Source organism: Trichosurus vulpecula, chromosome X, assembly GCF_011100635.1.
Source record: "Trichosurus vulpecula isolate mTriVul1 chromosome X, mTriVul1.pri, whole genome shotgun sequence".
Taxonomy (NCBI): domain Eukaryota; kingdom Metazoa; phylum Chordata; class Mammalia; order Diprotodontia; family Phalangeridae; genus Trichosurus; species Trichosurus vulpecula.
The window spans coordinates 40,616,592-40,636,356 of record NC_050582.1 but is presented as its reverse complement, the minus strand read 5'-3'; the positions used below and the strand labels follow the sequence as shown (position 1 = coordinate 40,636,356).

Here is a 19,765-nt window from a genome sequence, read left to right as displayed (position 1 = left end):
GATAGATAGATAGATAGATAGATACATTTATATGTATATATATAAAAAAATACTCACTACCAAAGTTCTCGTCAGTTTCATACTAAAGTATAAAAGTAAGGGTGAGGTCAGCCACAGTGCTGGGGAAAGTTTTATTTAGATACATTGATGTCCACATGAAATGCTTTACCTTGCATCCTAATACACATGGAATTTCGACTTTACAATACACCATGAACAGTGCATTTGCTGGCCCACCATACTCAGTATGACACTCACAGATTCCACATGGGATGGGACAGTATGTACAGAATACAGTGACAGAGAGCTGCTGGGAGAGGCCTCTGATGCTTTTTTGTCTGTCTAGCCCGGTCCCCTCCCCTGCTCCTACCCCGACCTGACCTGGCTCCCCCGATCTAAAATGAAATTCTGTCAAAGACGATCCATTTTGATTGTTTGGTAGCTCTTGGCCAGAGGGCTTTGATGAAGGGCCCTTCTGCCAATGGGGTGGTTTTGTTTTTGTGTGTGTGCATGTGTGTGTGTGTGTGTGTGTGTGTGTTTATTTGGTTAAAAAAAACAAACTTATTACAGTATTAAAGTATTGCTTAACTTACAGAAGATCTCCTCATGTAGTGTCTGTGCCCAAGAGATGTTGGCCCCTTATTTTTACTGTGTGTGTCTTTCTGTTTCGTGTGTTTCTCATTCTTGTTGGATTCTGGTTTTTAATTCATTCTGCTATCCACTTCTGTTTTATGGGTGAGTTCATCCCATTCACATTTACAGTTAAGATTATTAATTATTTCCCTCCATCCTATTTTTTCCTTCTGTTTGTACTTCCCTCTCTCCCTCTCTCTTTTTCTCTCCCTCTCTTTCTCCACCCCCCTCTCTCTTGCTGTCTTGCTCTCTCGATTTTTACCCTGTCCCTTCTCAATAGTCTCACTTCCGACCACAATCTCCTTTCATCTGCACTCCCTTCTACCAGCCCCTCTCCCTTGTACCTCTTTGCCTTCCTACTTCCCTGCAGAGTAAGATAAATTTCTGTACCCAACTGGATGTATATGTTATTCCCTCTTTGGGCCAATTCTGATGAGAGTAAGGTTCAAGCATTGCGCTTCCCCTATCTTCCCCTCTTAATTTGTTTTTAAATTTTATTTGTGTCTTTTGTATTTATGGTAGTCATTTCTCTGTTTACCACCCACACCTTCCCCACCCCCATGCACACACATGCACACATACCCCTTGAAGAAAAGTAGCTAAGCAAACCTGACAGACAAAATGACTGTCTGACGTAGTATATCAGGTTTTGTACCCTAGGCTCCCATCTCTACCTGGAAGAGAGGGAAAGAAGTGTGCTCTCTTTATCTATTCTCTAGTACCAAAGTTGCTTATTGTGCTTAATGTGAGTTCACCTTACTTTAAGTGGCATCTGAACTTGGGGTGCACTGGAAAGAGCTGGGTTTGGAGTCAGTGCCCAAGCATGAATCTCAGCATTGTCACATACTTGTGTGCCCTTGAGTAATTAAATTAAACTCACCAAGCATTGGTCTCTGGGCCTCAGTTTACTATATTGTTAAAATGATGGAGTTGGATTAGATCTACTTCTTAAGGTCCCTTCCAGTTCTAAATCTACTATTCTGGTCATTGTGGAGATTATTCTCCTGGTTCTTCACTGCATCAGTTTATACAGATGTGAACTGATGCAGTCTTCTTAGATTTCTTTTAATTCTCTTGCCCAATTCAGAATTTGAATTACAATAGGAACCTCACAAAGCAGTGCAACCAAGACACTTCTATAGTAGCTTCTCAAAACTAGAGATAAAAAGGGAGCAATTCTTTCTACACTATTTAGCATCATTTAAAATGTAAGAAAGAAGAGAACTTTGTTTTATTCCTGACTTTTGAAGACTTCTGGGAAAAGCACTCCCCATTTTGTTTTCCTTCTCTCTATCTATCTCTCTCCTCCTCCTCTTCCTCCCTCTCTTTTCCTTCCTGCCCTTTCTCTCCACCCGCCCCATTCCTTTTTGTCTCTTTGTTTCTGTCTGTCTCTTCTTCCCTCCTCTCTCTCTCTCCCTCCTTTTTTTCCTCTCTCTTCTTCCAACTCTTACTGTCTCCCTTCTTTCTTTTCTTTCTCTCTCCTTTCTCTTCCTTTCTCCTCCTCTCTCTCCCCCCGTTTTCTCTTTCTCCCTCTATCTCTCCCCCTCCCTCCTCTCTGTCTCTCTCCATCCCTCTCTTTCTCTCCTCTCACTGTCTCTTACTCCTTCCCTCACTCCATCTTTCTTTAGCTTTTCCTTTCCTCTCTTCCTTTCTTTCCCTATATCTCTCTCCCCTCCCTCTCTTTGTCTGTCTCCCTCTCCCTTCCCTATCTCTTTATCTCCTTCCCTCTCTCTCTTTAAATCTCTCTGTCTCTGTCTCTGTCTCACTCCCTCTCTGTGTCTCTCTGTCTGTCTCCCTCCGTCTCTGTGTCTGTCTGTCTCTGTGTACCTCCCTCTGTGTCTCTGTGTCTCTCCTTCTCCCTTCTCTTTCTCTCCCTCCCTCTTTGTTTCTCTCCCTCATATCTCTACTTCCCTTCCCTCTGTCTCTCCCTCCTTCTCTATCTCTGTCATTTCTCCTCTCTCTCACTCTCTGTTCCTCTCACTCATAGTTGTTCAGTCATGTCTGACACTCTGTGACCCCATTTGGAGTTTTCTTGACAAAGATACTGGAGTGGTTTGCCATTTTCTTCTCCAGTTCATTTTACAGATGAGGAAACTGAGGCAAACAAGGTGAAGTGACTTGCCCAGGGTTACACAACTAATAAGTGTTTGAATTTGAACTTGAACTCAGGTCTTCCTGACTCTAGGCCTGGCGCTCTATCCACTGTAGTACCTACAGAGAGAGAGGGAGAGAGAGAGAGAGAGAGAGAGAGAGAGAGAGAGAGAGAGAGAGAGAAATATTATATATATATTTATATTTCTCCCTCCCCATCTCTATCTTGTCTCTCTCCCTCCTTCCCTCTCTCTCTTCCTCTTTCCATCCCCCTCTCTCTTCTTTCCTCCATCTATCTCTCCATCCCCCCTTTTCTGTCTCTTTTTCTCTTTGTCTCTCTCTCCCCCCTCCTCTCTCCTCCTGTGTCTCCCTCTATCTCTCCCTCTCCATCTGTTTATGTCTCTCTTCTTCCCTCTCTTTATCTCTCCTTCCTACTCTTTCTCCCTCTTTTCTCTCTCCTTCCCTCCCTCTCTCTCTACTTCTCTGACTCTGTCTCTTTCCTCCTTCTCTGTCTTTCTCCCTCCTGCTCCCTGTATCTCTCTCTCCCTTTCTGTCTCTTCCCTTCCCCCCTCTCTCCATCTGTTTCTATTCTACCACTCTTTCTCTCTTCCTTCCTCTCTCTCCCTGTATCTCTCTCTTCCCTTCCCTCCTTATATCTGTTTCTATTCCACTCCCTCTCTTTTTCGCTCTTCTTTCATCTCTCTCCCTCTCTCTCCCTGTATCTCTCTCTTCCCTTCCCTCCCTATTTCTGTTTCTATTCCACTCCCTCTCTTTTTCCCTCTTCCTTCCTCTCTCTCTCTCCCTGTATCTCTCTCTTTGCTTCCCTCTCTCTGTGTTTTTATTCCACCCCCTCTCACTTTCTTCCTTTCTCTCCTTCCCCCCTCTTCCTCCTCTCTCTGTCTCTATTTCTTTGTCTCTCCATCTCTCATCTTTCCCCCTTTTCTATCTCTTTCCCCCTCCCTTTACCTTCCTCTGTTCCCCTCCCTGATTATTAACAGTGGTGCATGCTCATTCCCCCCTGCCCCCTCCACCCCCACACCCCTGAACACTCTCTCCCCAGAGTGAAGCCTAGAGCCAGCTCCGGCACTGGTTGTGATTGCCATTCTCCCCAGTTACTGTCAAGGCAAGTACAGACACTGCCAGCTACTGTACAAATAAGTGGAAACCTTTTCAAGTTAGGCATGGAAGAGTGCTGTGTTCAGGTCTGGCATGTAGTATGCACTTAATAAATGCTTGTTTCATTAAAATGAACAGAAGCTCCTGATGTTACATTCACCATTGAAACCTGAGCTTCTGTTTTAGGACCTGGAACTTTTTTGCAGCCTAGCAGAGCCCAGGGGCTTCAGGAGCCAGGGATCCCAATCTATATCTCAGGGACACTGAGATCCCAATCCATATTTCAGAGGTGCCCGCCCTCCAGGAGCCAGGGATCCCAATCTGTATCTCAAGAACACTGGGATCCTATCCGTATCTGAGGGACACCCGCCCTTCAGGAGCCAGAGATCCCAATCTATATCTCAGGAACACCCACTCTACAGCCTCCCCACCAAGCGCTGCTACAGCCTTTGCATACAGACCTCCAGGAATGGTACTCACCCCTTCCCAAGGCAGCCTACTCCCCTTTCGTATGGCTCTAGTGCCACATAGTTTTTCCTTCTGTTGAGCTGAAATCTGCTTCCCTGAGCCTTCTGAATGCTCATTCTAATTGCTTCATTGCTCCTGCTTTCAGTCCCAGGTAGAACAAAGTTAGTTCCTCTTCCATGTGGAAGCCCTTCAGGCAATTGAAGACTACTGTCTTGTGTGTCTTCTCTCCTCCCTCCCCCCTGCTCCATTGCCTTTTCTTTAGGCTCAACATCCCTCATTCACAGGGTTGTAGATTTAGGACTAGAAAGGACCTTAACCTTCATCTAGGGCACCCCTCATTTTATAGAGGAGGTGAGACCAAGAGAAATGAGGTCTCTCACCTCAGGCCACACGAGTGCTAAGTGGCAAAATAAAGATTCAAACCCAGTTTCTTGGACTCTAGGTTGAGCCCAATTTCCATAGAACCATGCTACCAGTCCTCATTATAGCATGATCTCCAGGCCTCCCACCATCCTGGTCACCCTTTGCTGGACACTGTGCTATCTATACTATGGTGCCTTGAATTAAACAGCAGAGTTCTGAAGTGGTCTTATGCTGATGTTGTCTAAGGGCCCTCTCACCGCCCCCATCCTGGACCCTAAGATGGCATCGATTTTTAAAGCTTCCACGTGAGATCAGACTTGTTGAGCTGTGACTCATGGCTTATCTGAATTATCAGAATCCTCCTAGGATTTGATTCCATTTATTGAGTAGATGTTCTGTGTTAGGCACTGGAAATAGACAAACAAAGAGATGTAGCCCTTACATTTTACTGAGGGCTCAGATGAGTAGAGCCAAGGTAAATTAGCAATTTTGTTTCCAGCCTATGATAGTAGATGATTCCCAGAATTCCTTTTGGTAGCTTCTCTTTGGTATTTGCTCATGATGATATATGCCTCGGTGCCATAGCCTCTGAGCCAGGAATTTCAGCCTGCTATAGATAGCCTTCTCACTCCAGCTGCCCAGAGCACAGTAGCCCTTACTAAGCCCCTCTTGTGTTATTGAGTTTATCTATAGAGTCTTATTTCATTCAGGAGTTTCTTTTTACTTTGGTCTCAGTTATGAGGCAGGGGTCCATTTTGAAACTTAGGAACAAGATCTTGAATATCTCTGACTTTATGTTTTCTGAGGGAAATTTCTGCTCATGTAGAAGTTAGTCTGGATGGCCTCTTAGGCCCCTTCCAACTCAGAGATGCTGTGATTTCTGCCAGTATTCTTGGATGGGTCATAGTCTGTGCTGGTGGCTGGGTCTCTAATCTAAGACCTGAGATTCTGTGTGATCTGGAACTTGGGGAAAAAATAATAACATAGCTCTAGTTTGTCAAGTTTTTACGGGGTTGTGATGTATCATTTGCCCTTCAAACAGCCACCCTTTCCATTTCTCATACCAGGCCAAGAGGAGATGCCATCAGGTTGGGGAGGAGAGGCTGGGGTGTCCAGAGGTGACTTGGTGCTTAGAGAACCCCAATAGCTGTGGCTCTGATGCTCAGAGATGAGGTGGAGGAGTAGCTGTACAACATGGAGGATGATGGCAGGCAGCTTTTTATGGCAGGCCCCAAGACTGTAGAGAGTTTAGGTAGGAGGAGGTCCAGAAACTCATTGGTATTATCAGAAGCTGTGATGATCTTTATTATGCCCATCACGAATGCTGCAAGGAAAGACAACCAGTTTCTCGTGAAGTGATGTTCAGTGTTGCCTGTGGCCGAAAGATGAAAACAGGCCCGGCTCCTTTACTTGCCTCTCAAAGGAGAACCTGTGTGTGATCCAGCTTGAGTTCTAGAGAGGATGCCAAGATTGGTGTGGCTCGATTCTGCCAGAAGTACATTGACTCAGTTAGTAGACCAGGATCTTATATTCCGTGTACCAACAGTTGAATTAATGCCCATAGATGGTCTCAGAACTCTGGGATTCTTGGTACCTTGTGCCCCAGTTTTGAGCACTTTGCTGTTTAGTAACTCATGAAAGCATCCTAAAGCTATAATTATTTCCAAGTGGCATAACTGACGTTTGAATCTGCCAAGGTGGATGTATGAGAGAGGTGGGAAGGATTAGAGAAAGGGCCACATGAATGTGGTGGCTGGACTTTTCTAAAGAGCCCTATTGTTTGCCCCTCCTTGAAAGGGACAGAGCTCAGTCTGGTCAACCACAGACTTGACTGTTCTGCTTCCACATTAGTATGAAGATAGATGGGATGCGTGAACAATTCCAGACTAGAATTGAACAATATCCAGCCAAACCACGCAAGGTCAGTTTGTCAGTTCTTAGGCCAAAGCACGGCAGAATCCAGTCCTGGGCCTGTTCTCACTGCCCGTTCTCCTCCCTTCTTTCCACTGTAAATTAATCTGGTCCTTGAAGAAGATGCTTAATTGCTCTCTAATGCTCTTGTGTGTAGCTAGCTAGCTTGTTTCTATAGAGAAGAAACTAGTTCTCGCAAGGCCACACAGATGATAAAAGAAAGAGATGAGCTGTAACAAAAACCCAGTTCCGTAGTATGCATTCCCACCATGGGAAGGGAAGGTATGATGGCAGTGATTTCTGCTCTCTGCAATTGAAAGAATGCATTTCTGCTCCGGAGGAGAGGGTGGCTTGCTTGCGTCCATTTTCTGTCTTCTTTCTTGCCGCTGTCGTCAGTGCCGAGGTCCGGTGAGGCTGCTTATTTGGCCGAGGCTTTTCTCACATCTCCTAGTCTTAGGGAACAACTCCGAATGGAGAAGAAACTGCAGTCTTAGTACTGCTGGAGCTTTGGGGTTTGCTACACCGATGTTAACATTATTTATTGAGAGGTAGCAAAACTTAGTGCCAGACTTGGAGGCAAAAAGCCCTGGGTTCGTATTCTACCTCTAGTATTTATTTATTAGCTCCATGATCATGTCTCTGAGCCAAAGTTTCCTCACCTATATAACAGGGGTAATAATACCCACATAGCACTTCGTACCAGGGTTGCTGTGAGGCCCAAATGAGATAAGATATGTGTAGTTAGAAGGAGGGACGGAAGGAAGCATTTATTAAGCACCCACTATGTGCTAAACACTTTACAACTGTTATCTCTTTTGATCCTCACAACAACCCTGGGGTATAGGTTCCCCTATTATTGTACCCATTTTACAGCTGGCGAAACTAAGGTAGAAGTTAAGTGACTTGCCCTGGGTCACACAGCTAGTAAGTATTAGAAGCTGGATTTGAGTGATTCTAGACCCAGCACTTTATCCACTGCACCACCTGGCTTTGGTGTACATTAATAATGCCAATTACTATTACTATCCATAATAACTCACATTCCTGCAGTGCTTTGAAGGAATGAAAAGAATTTAGTAAGCACTCTCCTTCTTTCCTCCTCTGCAGTGACTCTGATTTGTCCCTTCTTCACAGTCTTGCTGCCATCACCCTTATTTCTTCATTCCTAGAGTCTTGCAGTGGGCCCATTAATCTTCCCTCCCTGTTTTTACCCCCGTTCTATACCCATCTATCCTCTCTACCACTACGAGCTTAATCTTCCCAAAAATCCATCTTCATTACGTCACTCCCCCTGCCCAAGAACCTGCAACGACTCCCACTGCCTACACAATCAAGTTCAAACTCTTCTGCCAGCTCAGTCTTTCTAAGATGTTGCTTTTATTATGTCCCTACCCCAGGGCAGCTACGTGGCCTGGTGGATAGAGTACTGGCTCTGGAGTCAGGAGGACCTGAGCTCAAATCCCACCTCGGACACTTGATACTTACTAGTTGTATGACCCTGGGCAAATTGCTTAACTCTGATTGCCTTGAAAAAATAAATTAAAAAATCATGTCACTACCCTGACCAAGAATCTCCAGTGAGAGTCCCTATTAAATCCTTCTCCCTGGCATTCAAGATTCTCTAGAATCTGGCCCCCGATGACAATAATATCCCATCTTATTTCCCAGTACTTGGCCAGCGCCCTCTCTTCCCAGCTAGGCTCTTGGTTTGCTCACTGTCTCTTGTACACACTCTGCTCATTTACCTGTCTGTGCTTTCTTCATATTCTCTCTGTCTTCCTTGAAATTAAGGACTACTATTGCCCCTGCTTTATCTCCAAGGACCTATTAAAAGCTTGACAACTACTTGTTAATTGATTTTGATCTGCCTGGAATCAGAGGGTTGAGCCAGATGATGTCTCAAGAGGCATAAAGCTCTGATTCTTGGCTTCTTATAGCTCTTTGTTTTCCCTTGGTAACATTCTGCGGTAACTAATCATTTGGAAAGCCTTTGTACCTCAAAATGTTTTAATATCATAGAAACTGAGGCCTGGGGAGGCAAAGTGACTTGATAGAGCTGGGATTCAGACCCAGGTTGTGTGACTCCAAATGCAATGCTTTCCTGACAACAGGTCCAACTGTGTCTCCACTACACCACACTACTTACAGTTTGACTCCTAGGCCTCCACAAAATCTGGGCCCCTGTGTTTTTTATAGATCTGTGAGATTGAGTTACCTAGGTGGGACCTAATATCCTGCTCCCAGGGCATTATTAAATCAAATATCCTATAGCCTTTCCTAGCAAACAGTGATATATTTTCAGTTACCTTATCATTTAAAAAGATTCTTATCCATCACGTTTTTAGCATCACTTTTATTTCTGAATCACTCCTTCCTCCCCTGCCAAGGAAACCCTCCATTATAAGATTTTAAAAGAGAGGGACAAAAAGTCTGAGTCTGATGGCATGTGTAATGAGCGTCGCCCACCTCTGCTCCCTCATTTCCACCAAGAAATGAGGGACCACCCTCTTTTGCTCTGTGTGGGCAAGTCCCTCCTTGGACACATCAGCTTGTCAGAGGCAGTAATTGGGAAGAAAACTGGAGGCCTAGTCATACAGGAACTGAGGAACTGGGAGTCTTCCTTCCCATGAGGCCTCTTGTCTCTGGCCCCCAAACACAACTCCTCACATTATTCATAGCCTTCCCAGCATATTCTGCTAGCTCATAAGAACAAAACAAATGGTAGCCCCTCCTTTGTCCCCCAGTTCATCTAGTCTGCTCTGGAAGTGGCCAGTAGGATTTGGATCAGGTTACAAAGAATTAACTGATTTCTCACCTTCGTATGGTGCTGACTCCTCATGTTGAGTCCGGCTGAATAATGCTGTGCTTACTGCTTTTAGTTTTATACTCTTCTATCTGTTGGCCAGGTTGCCTAAATCCTTTCAAATCAGTATCTTTCATAGAATTTAGAGCCCAGAAAAATCTTTCTGCCTTGTCCATGAGCCCTGGGCTCAAGATGGGGGGAGGGCACTCTGCTCTTTGCCCAGGAGAACCACTTAAATAAAACCCGGGCTGGTGCTCTAATTTCGGCCTGTGCGGAGCAACTTTAGGTGACTCAATTGGCAAAGAATTTCAGCAGCTGCCCTCTTGGAGCCTGGATATCATAGCCGATGGTACGGGCCAATGCCATCCTGATCTGCCGACATTTTCCTATTCTCACCCTTTTCAAAGTCATGCGTGAATGGCCATTTTCTCCTTAAAACCGGAACAGCTGTCTTTTACTTGGCCTTTTTGCCTCTCACTTGAGGACATTTGGAGTCTGCGTGGTTTGGGATGGTTTGTAAAATAGAGTTCGAGGCCTCTTCTCCCACTTGTTTATTCAGTATGTGCCTATGCTGGGTGTCCCAAAAGTCTTAGTGCGACCCTGAGCAGCTTTTCATTCTCCCTTCAGGTGAAGCTTTCCCTCAAGTCGAGATTGTTCCATCCATTGTTTTTTGCATCCCTAGCCCCTAGCACAGTGTCAGGCACCCAGTAGCCAGGTAGCAAATGCTTGTTGATTTATTGAGTGGCTTCACAGGCCTACAGTGTTTTCCTGGTCCTATTTGGTTTGTCAGTGTACAGCAAATTCTTCTACCACCACCACCCCCCCACCTTAGTTGACTGAACTAGACAGTGAGTGTCCAGGGTTACCGCCTGATCATAAGGCAAGAAAGCATCATGGTGTCCAGGGTCACTGGCTGATCACAAGGCATGAAAGCACCATGGCCAGCTCCCCCCGCCCCATTTTCTTTTTTTAAAAATTAATTTAAAATTTTCTCTAATTGACTGAAATCTACTTTTACTCCTACATCCCCATCTCTCCAAACAAAAAAAGAAAAATAAAGTCTTTAGAACAAATATGTATAGTCGGGCAAAGCAAATTCCCACCCTGGCCATGGCCAAAAAATTGCCATCTTCATCTGCCCCCTGAATCCATCACCCCTCTGGCAGAAGGTGCAGAGTCTGTTCTATTGTGATTTCTCTGGAATCACCCCCCCCAATTTTCCAGAGAGCCAAACGAAAGCCTGAAGAGAGGAAGGGACTTAGCCAGGGCTACCCAACTCGTGTGTCAAGGCTGGAATAAAAATTGAGGGCCCCAACTCCCTTCTTGCTTGCCTGCCTGCCTGTCTGCCATCAGCTATGAACTTCTTCCTCCCTCCCCCCAGCCTGCCTATACAATGAGTCCAGGTTTCCTGTGTCCCTCAAGGACTTTCCATGTGCATGCAGGTGACTGCTGGCTGGCTCCAGAGTCCCATAGGGCTGTTTGCAGAACTTCTCTGGCTTCTGCCTTGTCCAACCTCAGGATGTATACCTCTCTCAGGCCTGCTGCCTACAGCTCTCTGCCTTTCAGCTTCCCTTTTGAGTCTCTCTAGTGTAGGATTTCTTAACTTTGGATTCGTAAACTTGTTTTAAAAAGGATTTTTTTTCTGATAGCCATATTTTGACATAACTGGTGTCCTTTGTAATCCTGTGCACTTTATTTCATGTATTTCAAAACATGATTCTGAGGAGGCCAGAGGTTTCCCCAGACTACCCAAGGAGTCCATGGCACAAAAGGGTTAAGAACCCCTGCTGTAGTCTCATCCCAGTCCCATCCCTCTCAGCTTCCCAGTGATAGAGCTGACCTTTCATTAATACTGCCAGCCAATCAGCCTGCTCTTTTCCTTTCAGTGAACCTGAATGGCAGCAGGTGTGGACTCTAATCAGAGGATCATGGGTTTAGAGCTGGAAAGGAGCTCAGAGATTTAGTCCAAGCCCGTCATTTGGCAGAGCTGGAAAATGAGGCTCAGAAAGGGAATGTACCCGATCCGGGGTAACAAAGCAAGTAAATGGCAGAGCTGGGATTTGAACCCAGGTCTTCTGACTTCAAATCCAGTGCTCTTTCCATTGCACCTCATTGGAGTCTTTGGGACTTCACCTCATCTTGACAGATTGAGTGCTCTGTGACCTGACCTTTTCTGCAGCCAGTTTTGCGTCTGTTATCTGGTCTCTTTCAAGCATAACAAGCATAATGATTACAGACTGCACACTCTATGTTTCTGGTACGAAGGATCAGAATCTTGATATGATACGTGCTTACTTGGGACTACGCTGATTTGTAGGAACAGATCTGAAAGTCATCACCCACGCAATGGTTTATATACGTTAAAGGTTATTGGCCATGAAATTCACTGAATATATTTCAGGTCAAGGTAACTTGACCACTATTGCTTTTCTTTTACATCTCATTGCCAACATTCCACAAATGTCGTTGGGTTTGGCACAACCAGAGCATGACATAGAGGCCAGCCCTTTAGCTCCATCATCAGCTTGAGTTTCTTGATTCGAGTCTTGATGTAGAAAATGAAGACTCTCTTCCCTCCTACTAGGAGCCAAAAGGTTGGATTAGGATAGGGGTGTTCTGTCTTTATTGGTCAAGGCAGTATTCCATAGAGTCAAAGAAACTCAAGGAGGAAGAAGGGAGCTGAGAGGCCATCTATTCAAACCTAGGCTTGAACAAGAATCTCTCCTCCCACATCCCTGCCTCTTCCCGATGACCTCCATGATGGAGAGCCCACTACCTCCCAAGGTGGTCCATGCCACTTTCAGCCTCTTTGCAAGTTCTGGCATGGGCAGATTCTTTTAACTTTCTGGCTAATATCAAGGGTCTCTCTGAAGAAGGTGCTTCTTGGAATGAGCGTTTCAAGAGATTGTTGCTTGAGAAGGGGAAGATTTTTTTTCAGAGATGGGAGAAATATAGAAGAACTAGCAATGGCCAACAGAGACCAAAGGAGTCAGAAGGAAAGAATACTGACATGAGCACAGAAAGAAAATTGCCAAGCCCCAAATGGTGCCAAATGCATTTCCCATCTCATTCATTGCCTAATTGGCTATTCCATTTTGAAAACCGAATGTTATTTGATCTTACAGGCCGGTTGGAAAGAGAACCATGCCACATTCATGACTGAACTGAAAAACCTTCATGCTTCTGGACTGACTACTCTTGGCCAGGCTCTGAAATCTGCATTCAACTTGTTAAATCTGAATAGATTGGTGTCTGGAATAGACAATTATGGACAGGTAACAACACATTTAAGTGATTATAGCTAACTGGTTTTGTTTTGGGTTTTTGGCATGGGCATGGCTAAGAATTTATAGTTGGGCATAGCGAAGTTTTCCAATTTAGTTTCACAGATTCTGGAAAGATGATATAACCTTAAATGTTTTTTAAGAATAGGGTTTTATTGGTATTGATGTTCACTTGTACTTTAAACTACGTATTTATATTTCTACATGTCCCATTTTTAATTCTCATATATCATAGAAACAGGGCAGCTAGACATAGAACCCGTTGCTCTGGTATGTGTCCTGCTCTAAGGGAGGCCAAACCTCCATGTACCACGGTACAGATTGGATAAAAATTATTGTGCTGGGGTAGATATGTGGAATGGGTAGTTGAAGAGTGTGCCTTTTTCCACAACTGCCAACTGAAAGCCTTGGGGAAGAAGGAACAGTTGAGAAGTCCTCTCCATGGCCCCATTCCCTGCCCTGCCAACCGAGGGGTCAGCAGGCATAGACACTGAAACTAGAACCAACCAAATGGCTACTGGGATTCTGGGCGAGGGGGCAGGGAGAATCCCCTCCACCCACCTGTGCGAGCACTCAAGCCTGCTGAGTATTTTATTTGATCTAAGGATGACTCATATCACCTGTTTCTAAATACATTCATTTCATGATTATTTTAGCTCCAGCAATGAGGTAGATTCTAGTATCATGGTCTCTGGGAGGACCAGGGTGAAAATGAATACCATTTCTGAACTTGTTCGTAGATTTTGATTCCTTGGACTTCAGTCCTCTTTGAAATCAACTATTTCATGCCCTGGTCTTTTACATCATTCTTTAATGGGGGAGGGGGACCCTCACTCTCCATCAGAATTTTGAGAGCTGTCTACTGAATGAAAATTTGTTAATAAAAGGTTATTGTTTCACATACTGACCTTTTTTTCCCCAATATAATTTTAGGGGAGGAATCCATTTTTTCTGGAACCAGCTCTTTTAATTGCCATCACTGATGGAACTAAGTTGACAAATATTGATGGTGTTGAACAGGAGGTAAGATTGCCATTTTAATAAAGCTTTATCACAATGGCAGGGAATTTGCAGTTAGGCCTGGGGGAGGTAGTAGTTTTGTTTCCATGAGCAAACCTTCCGTGTTGACCATCCCTGAAAGGCAGGGGAGGAGTGGGGGCTTCCAGTGCTACATTTTAAGATGTACTTTGCCCAATCTTGCCTCATCAGCTTCATCTCCCTTTGAACTCTCCTCTGCCTGGAAGTGAGCTAACCAAAGAACCTTTCCGCTGGGACCAGAGGTTATTTGCCCTGGTGCTGCGTATGCCTGGGACGTTCTCATCTGAGCCAGAGCTGCTAGGGAGCGTACCAGCGGATGACTCTGTTATTACACAAATGTGTGAAGTTACAGGAGGTATCAGGCGCAACTTACGGTCTTAAAGTGACAGGAGGGGAGGTTAGGTAGAGGTGTCAACAGCTACATCAGCCCTATTTCCAACACTGAGTTTATTTACAGAGTCTGTCTGCAGCTGCTTACCCTGTGAGGGTTATCCCTGTAATGTCTGTTATTAAGGCTCAACTCAGGAACCGCCCCCCCCCCACCTGAGAAAGTCCTTCCCAGCTCCTCTTCCCTGCCCCCAGTCATTAGGGCTCCTTCCTTTTTTGTTTTTTTTTTTTTTGTATTTTATGTATCTGGGGATGTGTTGCTTACTGTAGGTGCCACCTCCTCCAGGAACCCTTCCCTGATTCCCTCTCTCCCTGTTCCCCACCCAGCTAATGTTGGTAGCCCCCATAGAACTTGAGCTCCCTAAGGATGAGGAATTTTTTTTTAATTTTATCTTTGTATCCCTAGTTTTGGTCAGTCAATCAAAAGAGTATTTATTAAGTGCCTATTATGTGCCAGGCACAGAGTAGGTGCTTAATAAATATTTTAATTGAATAGCAGCTTATACCCTGCAATGTGGTGAGGCTTTCAGATGTATTTTGTTTTGTTGAATGATCTGTTAGAAAACAAAATGCTCACCCTTGTATTCTTTCTTTCTCCAGGCCGTTCCTATTGTGTTAGAACACAAAAAATGTTGAGCCAGTGCTTAGAATCTTTAGTTCAAAAAGTTCAGAGTGGTGTTGTTGTTAAATTTGAGAAAGCAGGACCGGACCCTGTTCCCCCTGTTGAAGAGAGAAGAGGAAAAAGAGGTAGGTATGGGACTTCTTGGTGGGAGAGAGAAGGGGCACCAGAAGGCACTGTTGGCTTTTTCCCTGCTGCCTAAAGCAGCACCCACCCCCACCCCCTTGCTTGGCTTCAGGCTCTCCACTGAAAAATTGTCAGGCCATCGTTGATCCTGTACAGTATGTGAAGGCCCATCAGAATACCATCCTCGCCTCTTCACTGCACTGCCATTTTCTTGAGAGTCAGCTGATGCATGGCAAGGTAGAGGAAGACAAGGAGACAATTTTTGCCTAGTGCTCTTTCGGGCAGGAAAAGCAAGTCACATGGAAAATCCAATTTTCAATCATTGAAAAAAGCCTCAAGGATACATGAGCCATACTGTGCTCACAGCTCTGCTGCACCTGGCTCCATGACTTTGGGGTTGTCTTTTTTTTTTGAAGCAAATCCCCAGTCAGTCCAAGGGCCTGCCTTAAGTATCTACTATATAGATATAGATAGCTCTATTAGTCAATCTATAGCTACCTCTCTCTCTCTGGATAGATAGATAGATAGATAGATAGATAGATAGATAGATAGATGTAGATATAGATATCCCAGGCACTATTCTGGGTATTTGCTTGGCATACAAAGACAACACAAAAGTCTCTGCCCTCAACTTCCATCCTACTAGGCAGAAAAGAGAGAGCTGTCAAAAAGAGCCTTTCTAAAACACTTCCCTCCTCAAGAGCCTTCATTCAGAGTTGTTGTGGTTGTTCAGTTGTGTCTGACTCTCTGTGACCCATTTTGGGGTTTTCTTGGCAAAGATACTAGAGCGGTTTGCCATTTCCTTCTTCAGCTCATTTTACAGATGAGGAAACTGAGGCCAACAGGGTTAAGTGCTTGCTCAGGGTCACACTGTCAGTAAATGTCTGAGGCCACATCTGAACTCAGGAAGATGAGTCTTCCTAAATGCAACCTTGGCGCTCTATCTACTACAGCGCCCCCTAGGTGCCCTTCATTTAGAGGCTCAATGACAAATGGCACTCCTGAGATGGACATTTAAAGGCCTTCACAGTCTGGCTCCAGGCCTACATCTCTAGGCTTTGTATCTATCATCCCGCTTCATGAACTCCCTAGAACAAGTTGGTCCCCATGTCTGGAACACTCTCGTTAATACCACATCTTTGAGTCTTTAGCATCCTTCACAGCTCAGTTTGGATGGCATCACATATAGGAGGCCTTTCAGGATCCCCTTAGTGGTCAGTTCTCTCTCTCCTCCTCACATTATTATGTACGAATGAACAAATGAATAATTAAAGTATATATCAAGTGCGTATGATGGCAAAGCACTGTGCTAAGCTGGTGATACAAATAGAAGAGTCAGACAGCCCCTGCCCTCCCACAGATCCTTACAGTACAAATGTAAGGCTGCTTTTCCTTAATCTCATTGCCACTGATAAAACACCATAAGTTTCTGATGCTGAACTATTTGATGAGGCCAAGGACCTTGGTGGCAAGAGCTTTCTTTTCTGGGCCTTCGGTAGCTGTGGTTGGCTGTAGCACCTGCAGGGACAGTGGGCAGGCCGCATCTCCTTCCCAGGAGGGCACTGGTGTAGAAGCATCATTTGTCCCAAGACTCTTGGGTTCAGGGCCTTGGAATCTCTCCATTGGGGCAGGAGGAGGGGAGATGGTAGTCAAGGTGTTGGTTCAGCTTGCCTAGCACATGCTGGATCCCATCTCCCCCTCAAGGTGCATGGCTGGCTTGCTGTACCATGGGTTCCTGGTCAATGGGGGTGGCTGACACTTTCTCCACAGGAGGACAGTGGCAGTGAGGGCTGTGCCAGAAGCCGGACCTGGGAGATCCTGCCACTCCCAGGACTCCTGAGCTTATTACATTTATGTGTTATCCCATCCCCCTTTCTCTTCCCCTTCCCTTTCCCCTTCCCCTTCTGCCTTGCCTCTGCCTCCAGACTACAGGGTGTTTCTAGAGTCTGGACACATAGGCAAAAATGCATATTTTCAAGAAATGAAATGAACGAAATTTTCAACAACATTTTATTTAATTGGAATATTAACAAATAACATCTTCAATATGATTTCCATCACTTGTGATGCAAAGGTTGATGCGCTTTGCAAGATTCACATGAACTCAATGCAATAACTCCACATTGCCGTCAGTTTTCCTATGTGTCCAGACTTTAGGGACACCCTGTACAAACCTCCTAAAGGTAGGAAGGTTGTTTTGTCTCTGTATCCCCAGTACAGCCCCTTGGGTTTGATAGGCAGTTTTGGCAAAACCCTTTCTGGAGAGAAGGAAAGACAGATAGAGAGGTCTGGAAACCATGAACTGAGGTCCAGTCCTGGCCTTGACACTTAGCTGAGTGACCTGGGCACATGACTCCCTTTCATCTGTGCCTCAGTTTCCTCATCTATTAAAGTGGGGATGATATTCTCCCACTATTTAACTTCCCAGGGTTGTTGGGAAGGAAATGCTTTTTAGCCCATTCCACTCCTGAGTATCTCTACCCATTACTGAGTTTTTCCTTCTCTAGAGCCCCTTTCAACCTCCCTCAAGCTTCTACCCATTGCTCTTAGTTCTGCCCAATGGGGCCAAGCAGAAGGTCAGTCCTTCTTCCACAGGACAGCTCTTTAGGTACTTGATGAGGGCTGGGGATGATAATAGCACCTACATTGCTGAGAATGAAATGAGGTAATATTTGTAAAGTGCTTAGCACAGTGCCTGGGATACAGGAGGCGCTTAATAAATGCCTAACCCAGATTTTCCATCTCTAAGGCCAGCACTCTTGCTGCTATGTCACAGTCTTCTCAGTAAGGTAGTAGGTGGCAGAATCAGGATTTGAACTCAGGTCTCTGACTCCAGCCCTAGCCCTCTTTTCCATTGTACCCTGCTGCCTGCCTCCTTGACAGCATTCATACTGTCCCTTTTGTGACAGGGTTCAAGAAATACCCCTGAGCATGGGCACTCTCCCTGTGAAGTTAGATTCCCTTTCAGTAACCCTCATCACTAAACAAAGCACATCAATATAGCTTCTGGTGAAATGTTTTTACCAGGTTGTTTGAGCAGTTCTTATTCCCCAGATCAGCCTTTGAAAGATTTCTGTTAGACCTGACCAAGTCCTGTCTGGCAGGATGCTTTTTTATAAGGTTAAAATCATAGACTGGCAGGGTGCGTTGTTGTAGAATCTTGACTTCTGACTCGGGAAGGAAGACATGAAGCGATGAACTTTGTAATGAGGAGTTAATAGGTCCAAAATCTCATTTTGATTCAAATAAATCTGTGGTGCCTTTTGTTTTCAAGTAACAATCGCTTGAGCTCTCCCTAGTAACAAAGCTAGAGAGTGACTTGGTTGGGCAGTGTATATAGTATTCTGTCCCTGTAGTCCTCACCTTTCTACTGAGAGGCCAGAGGTATATATTGTTATCTGTTCTCTGGAGCCAAATGATGCAAAGTGTGGTTTCCTTTTACTGTTTTAAAATATTTCATCTTGAGATTTACAGACTGTAGGTCAGATGATTAGAGTGGTAGCATATTATGACAACCTGTATTATAAAAAGATTTCCAAGCCCATAACTTTTTGAGCAGTGTTCAGTACACAGCAATTGAAGGAAAAGCTGAGTGCCTTCCTTTCCATTTCCCATAGTGTCATTTGACAGCTTCAGGTCTATTTTGTATTTCTTTGGGACCATTAGGAATTTGCAAGCCAGTGTGGTAATAGTGGATAGAATCCTCCATTTGGAGCTGGGAAGACCTGCCTTCAAGTAGTGTCCCTGACATTTACCAGGCATGTGACCCTCTGAGCCTCGGGCAGTAACCCTAACAGTTCTAGCTGGGTTGAAATTGGAAGTCCTTTCGGTAATCGGGCTAAGTTTTCTCATTCTAGCTAGGTCTCATACTCCAAGGCCCAGTGGCAGCATTCGAGGTGACTTTTTTCTGGGGATTGAGAGCAGTTTGTCCCAGTTGTGCCCTACTGAAGGTACTGCGGAGGCCAGATTGCAGAATGTCTAGATCCTCGGATGCAAGGATCACTCACCCCCAACACCTCCTAGGTACTCAAACAAATCATTTAAACAGGGATTGCTCAGACTCCAAATTGCCACTCTCCAGCAGCAGAGGGAGTTTCCACACTGGGATTTCCTTACAGAGATGAAATCTCAGATCTCAAATGCACAGGGAGAGGGATCAAAATGAATTAATTTTGTGACAAAGACTTGCTCTGTCCCAAGGGAAGGCAGCTTTGTTTCATGAACATTGTGAATATACTATAACCAAACCAGCTATACTACATTGCTTGGCTGATCCCCCATTTCTCACTTTGTCCCTGTGCAGTCAGCTACCTTGATAGGATCATTTTGCTAAGGTTATGTTTTCACAGTTAAAAACATTAGGTGGGCTATGGCCCTGTGCTGGGTTTCAAATGAATTCTCTGATCTAATCATAAGACAAGCAGAATGCTTATTCTTTACTCTGAAATCACCTTCTCTAGAATATATTGTTAGGACACCTTTGTTTAAGGTAAAAGGAAAAAATATCTATAGATTTGACAGGCTTACATATTACTGGGGTCAAAGTAATGCTGTGACTTAATAATTAAGACCAGCAGAATGCTTATTATTTACCATAAAATAACCTTCCGTAAAGTATAGTGTCGGGACACCTTTGTTTACACTAAAAGGAAGAAATTGTCTAGAAGTTTGACTGGGTTCCATATTGCTGGCATATTTGCATTAAAATCAAGAAAGGCTGTCAAATACGATTGCTTTATTTTTCATTTAATTTTTTTCAGTTAATGAAAATCCACCTTCTCCCCTCACTCCCTTCAAATTGAAAAAGAAAGAAAAACCTTGTAATAAATAAGCCTGGTCAAGCAAAACAAATTTCCACATTGTCCACGTCCAACAAATATGTGTCTCCATTAGCTTTCTGACCGATGAAACATGATAGCTTGTTTC

General features: G+C 44.6%; 1 protein-coding gene across 1 annotated transcript in view; it reads left to right on the top strand.

Moving 5' to 3' along the window:
* The window catches only part of SAGE1 (sarcoma antigen 1), a 67,322-nt gene that overhangs the window by 16,900 nt on the left and 30,657 nt on the right, over window positions 1–19,765 (top strand). Inside the window, 4 exon segments of the mRNA XM_036739813.1 lie at window positions 12,511–12,660; window positions 13,603–13,692; window positions 13,879–14,062; window positions 14,695–14,860. Coding sequence (XP_036595708.1) covers window positions 12,511–12,660; window positions 13,603–13,692; window positions 13,879–14,062; window positions 14,695–14,860 — 590 coding nt within the window.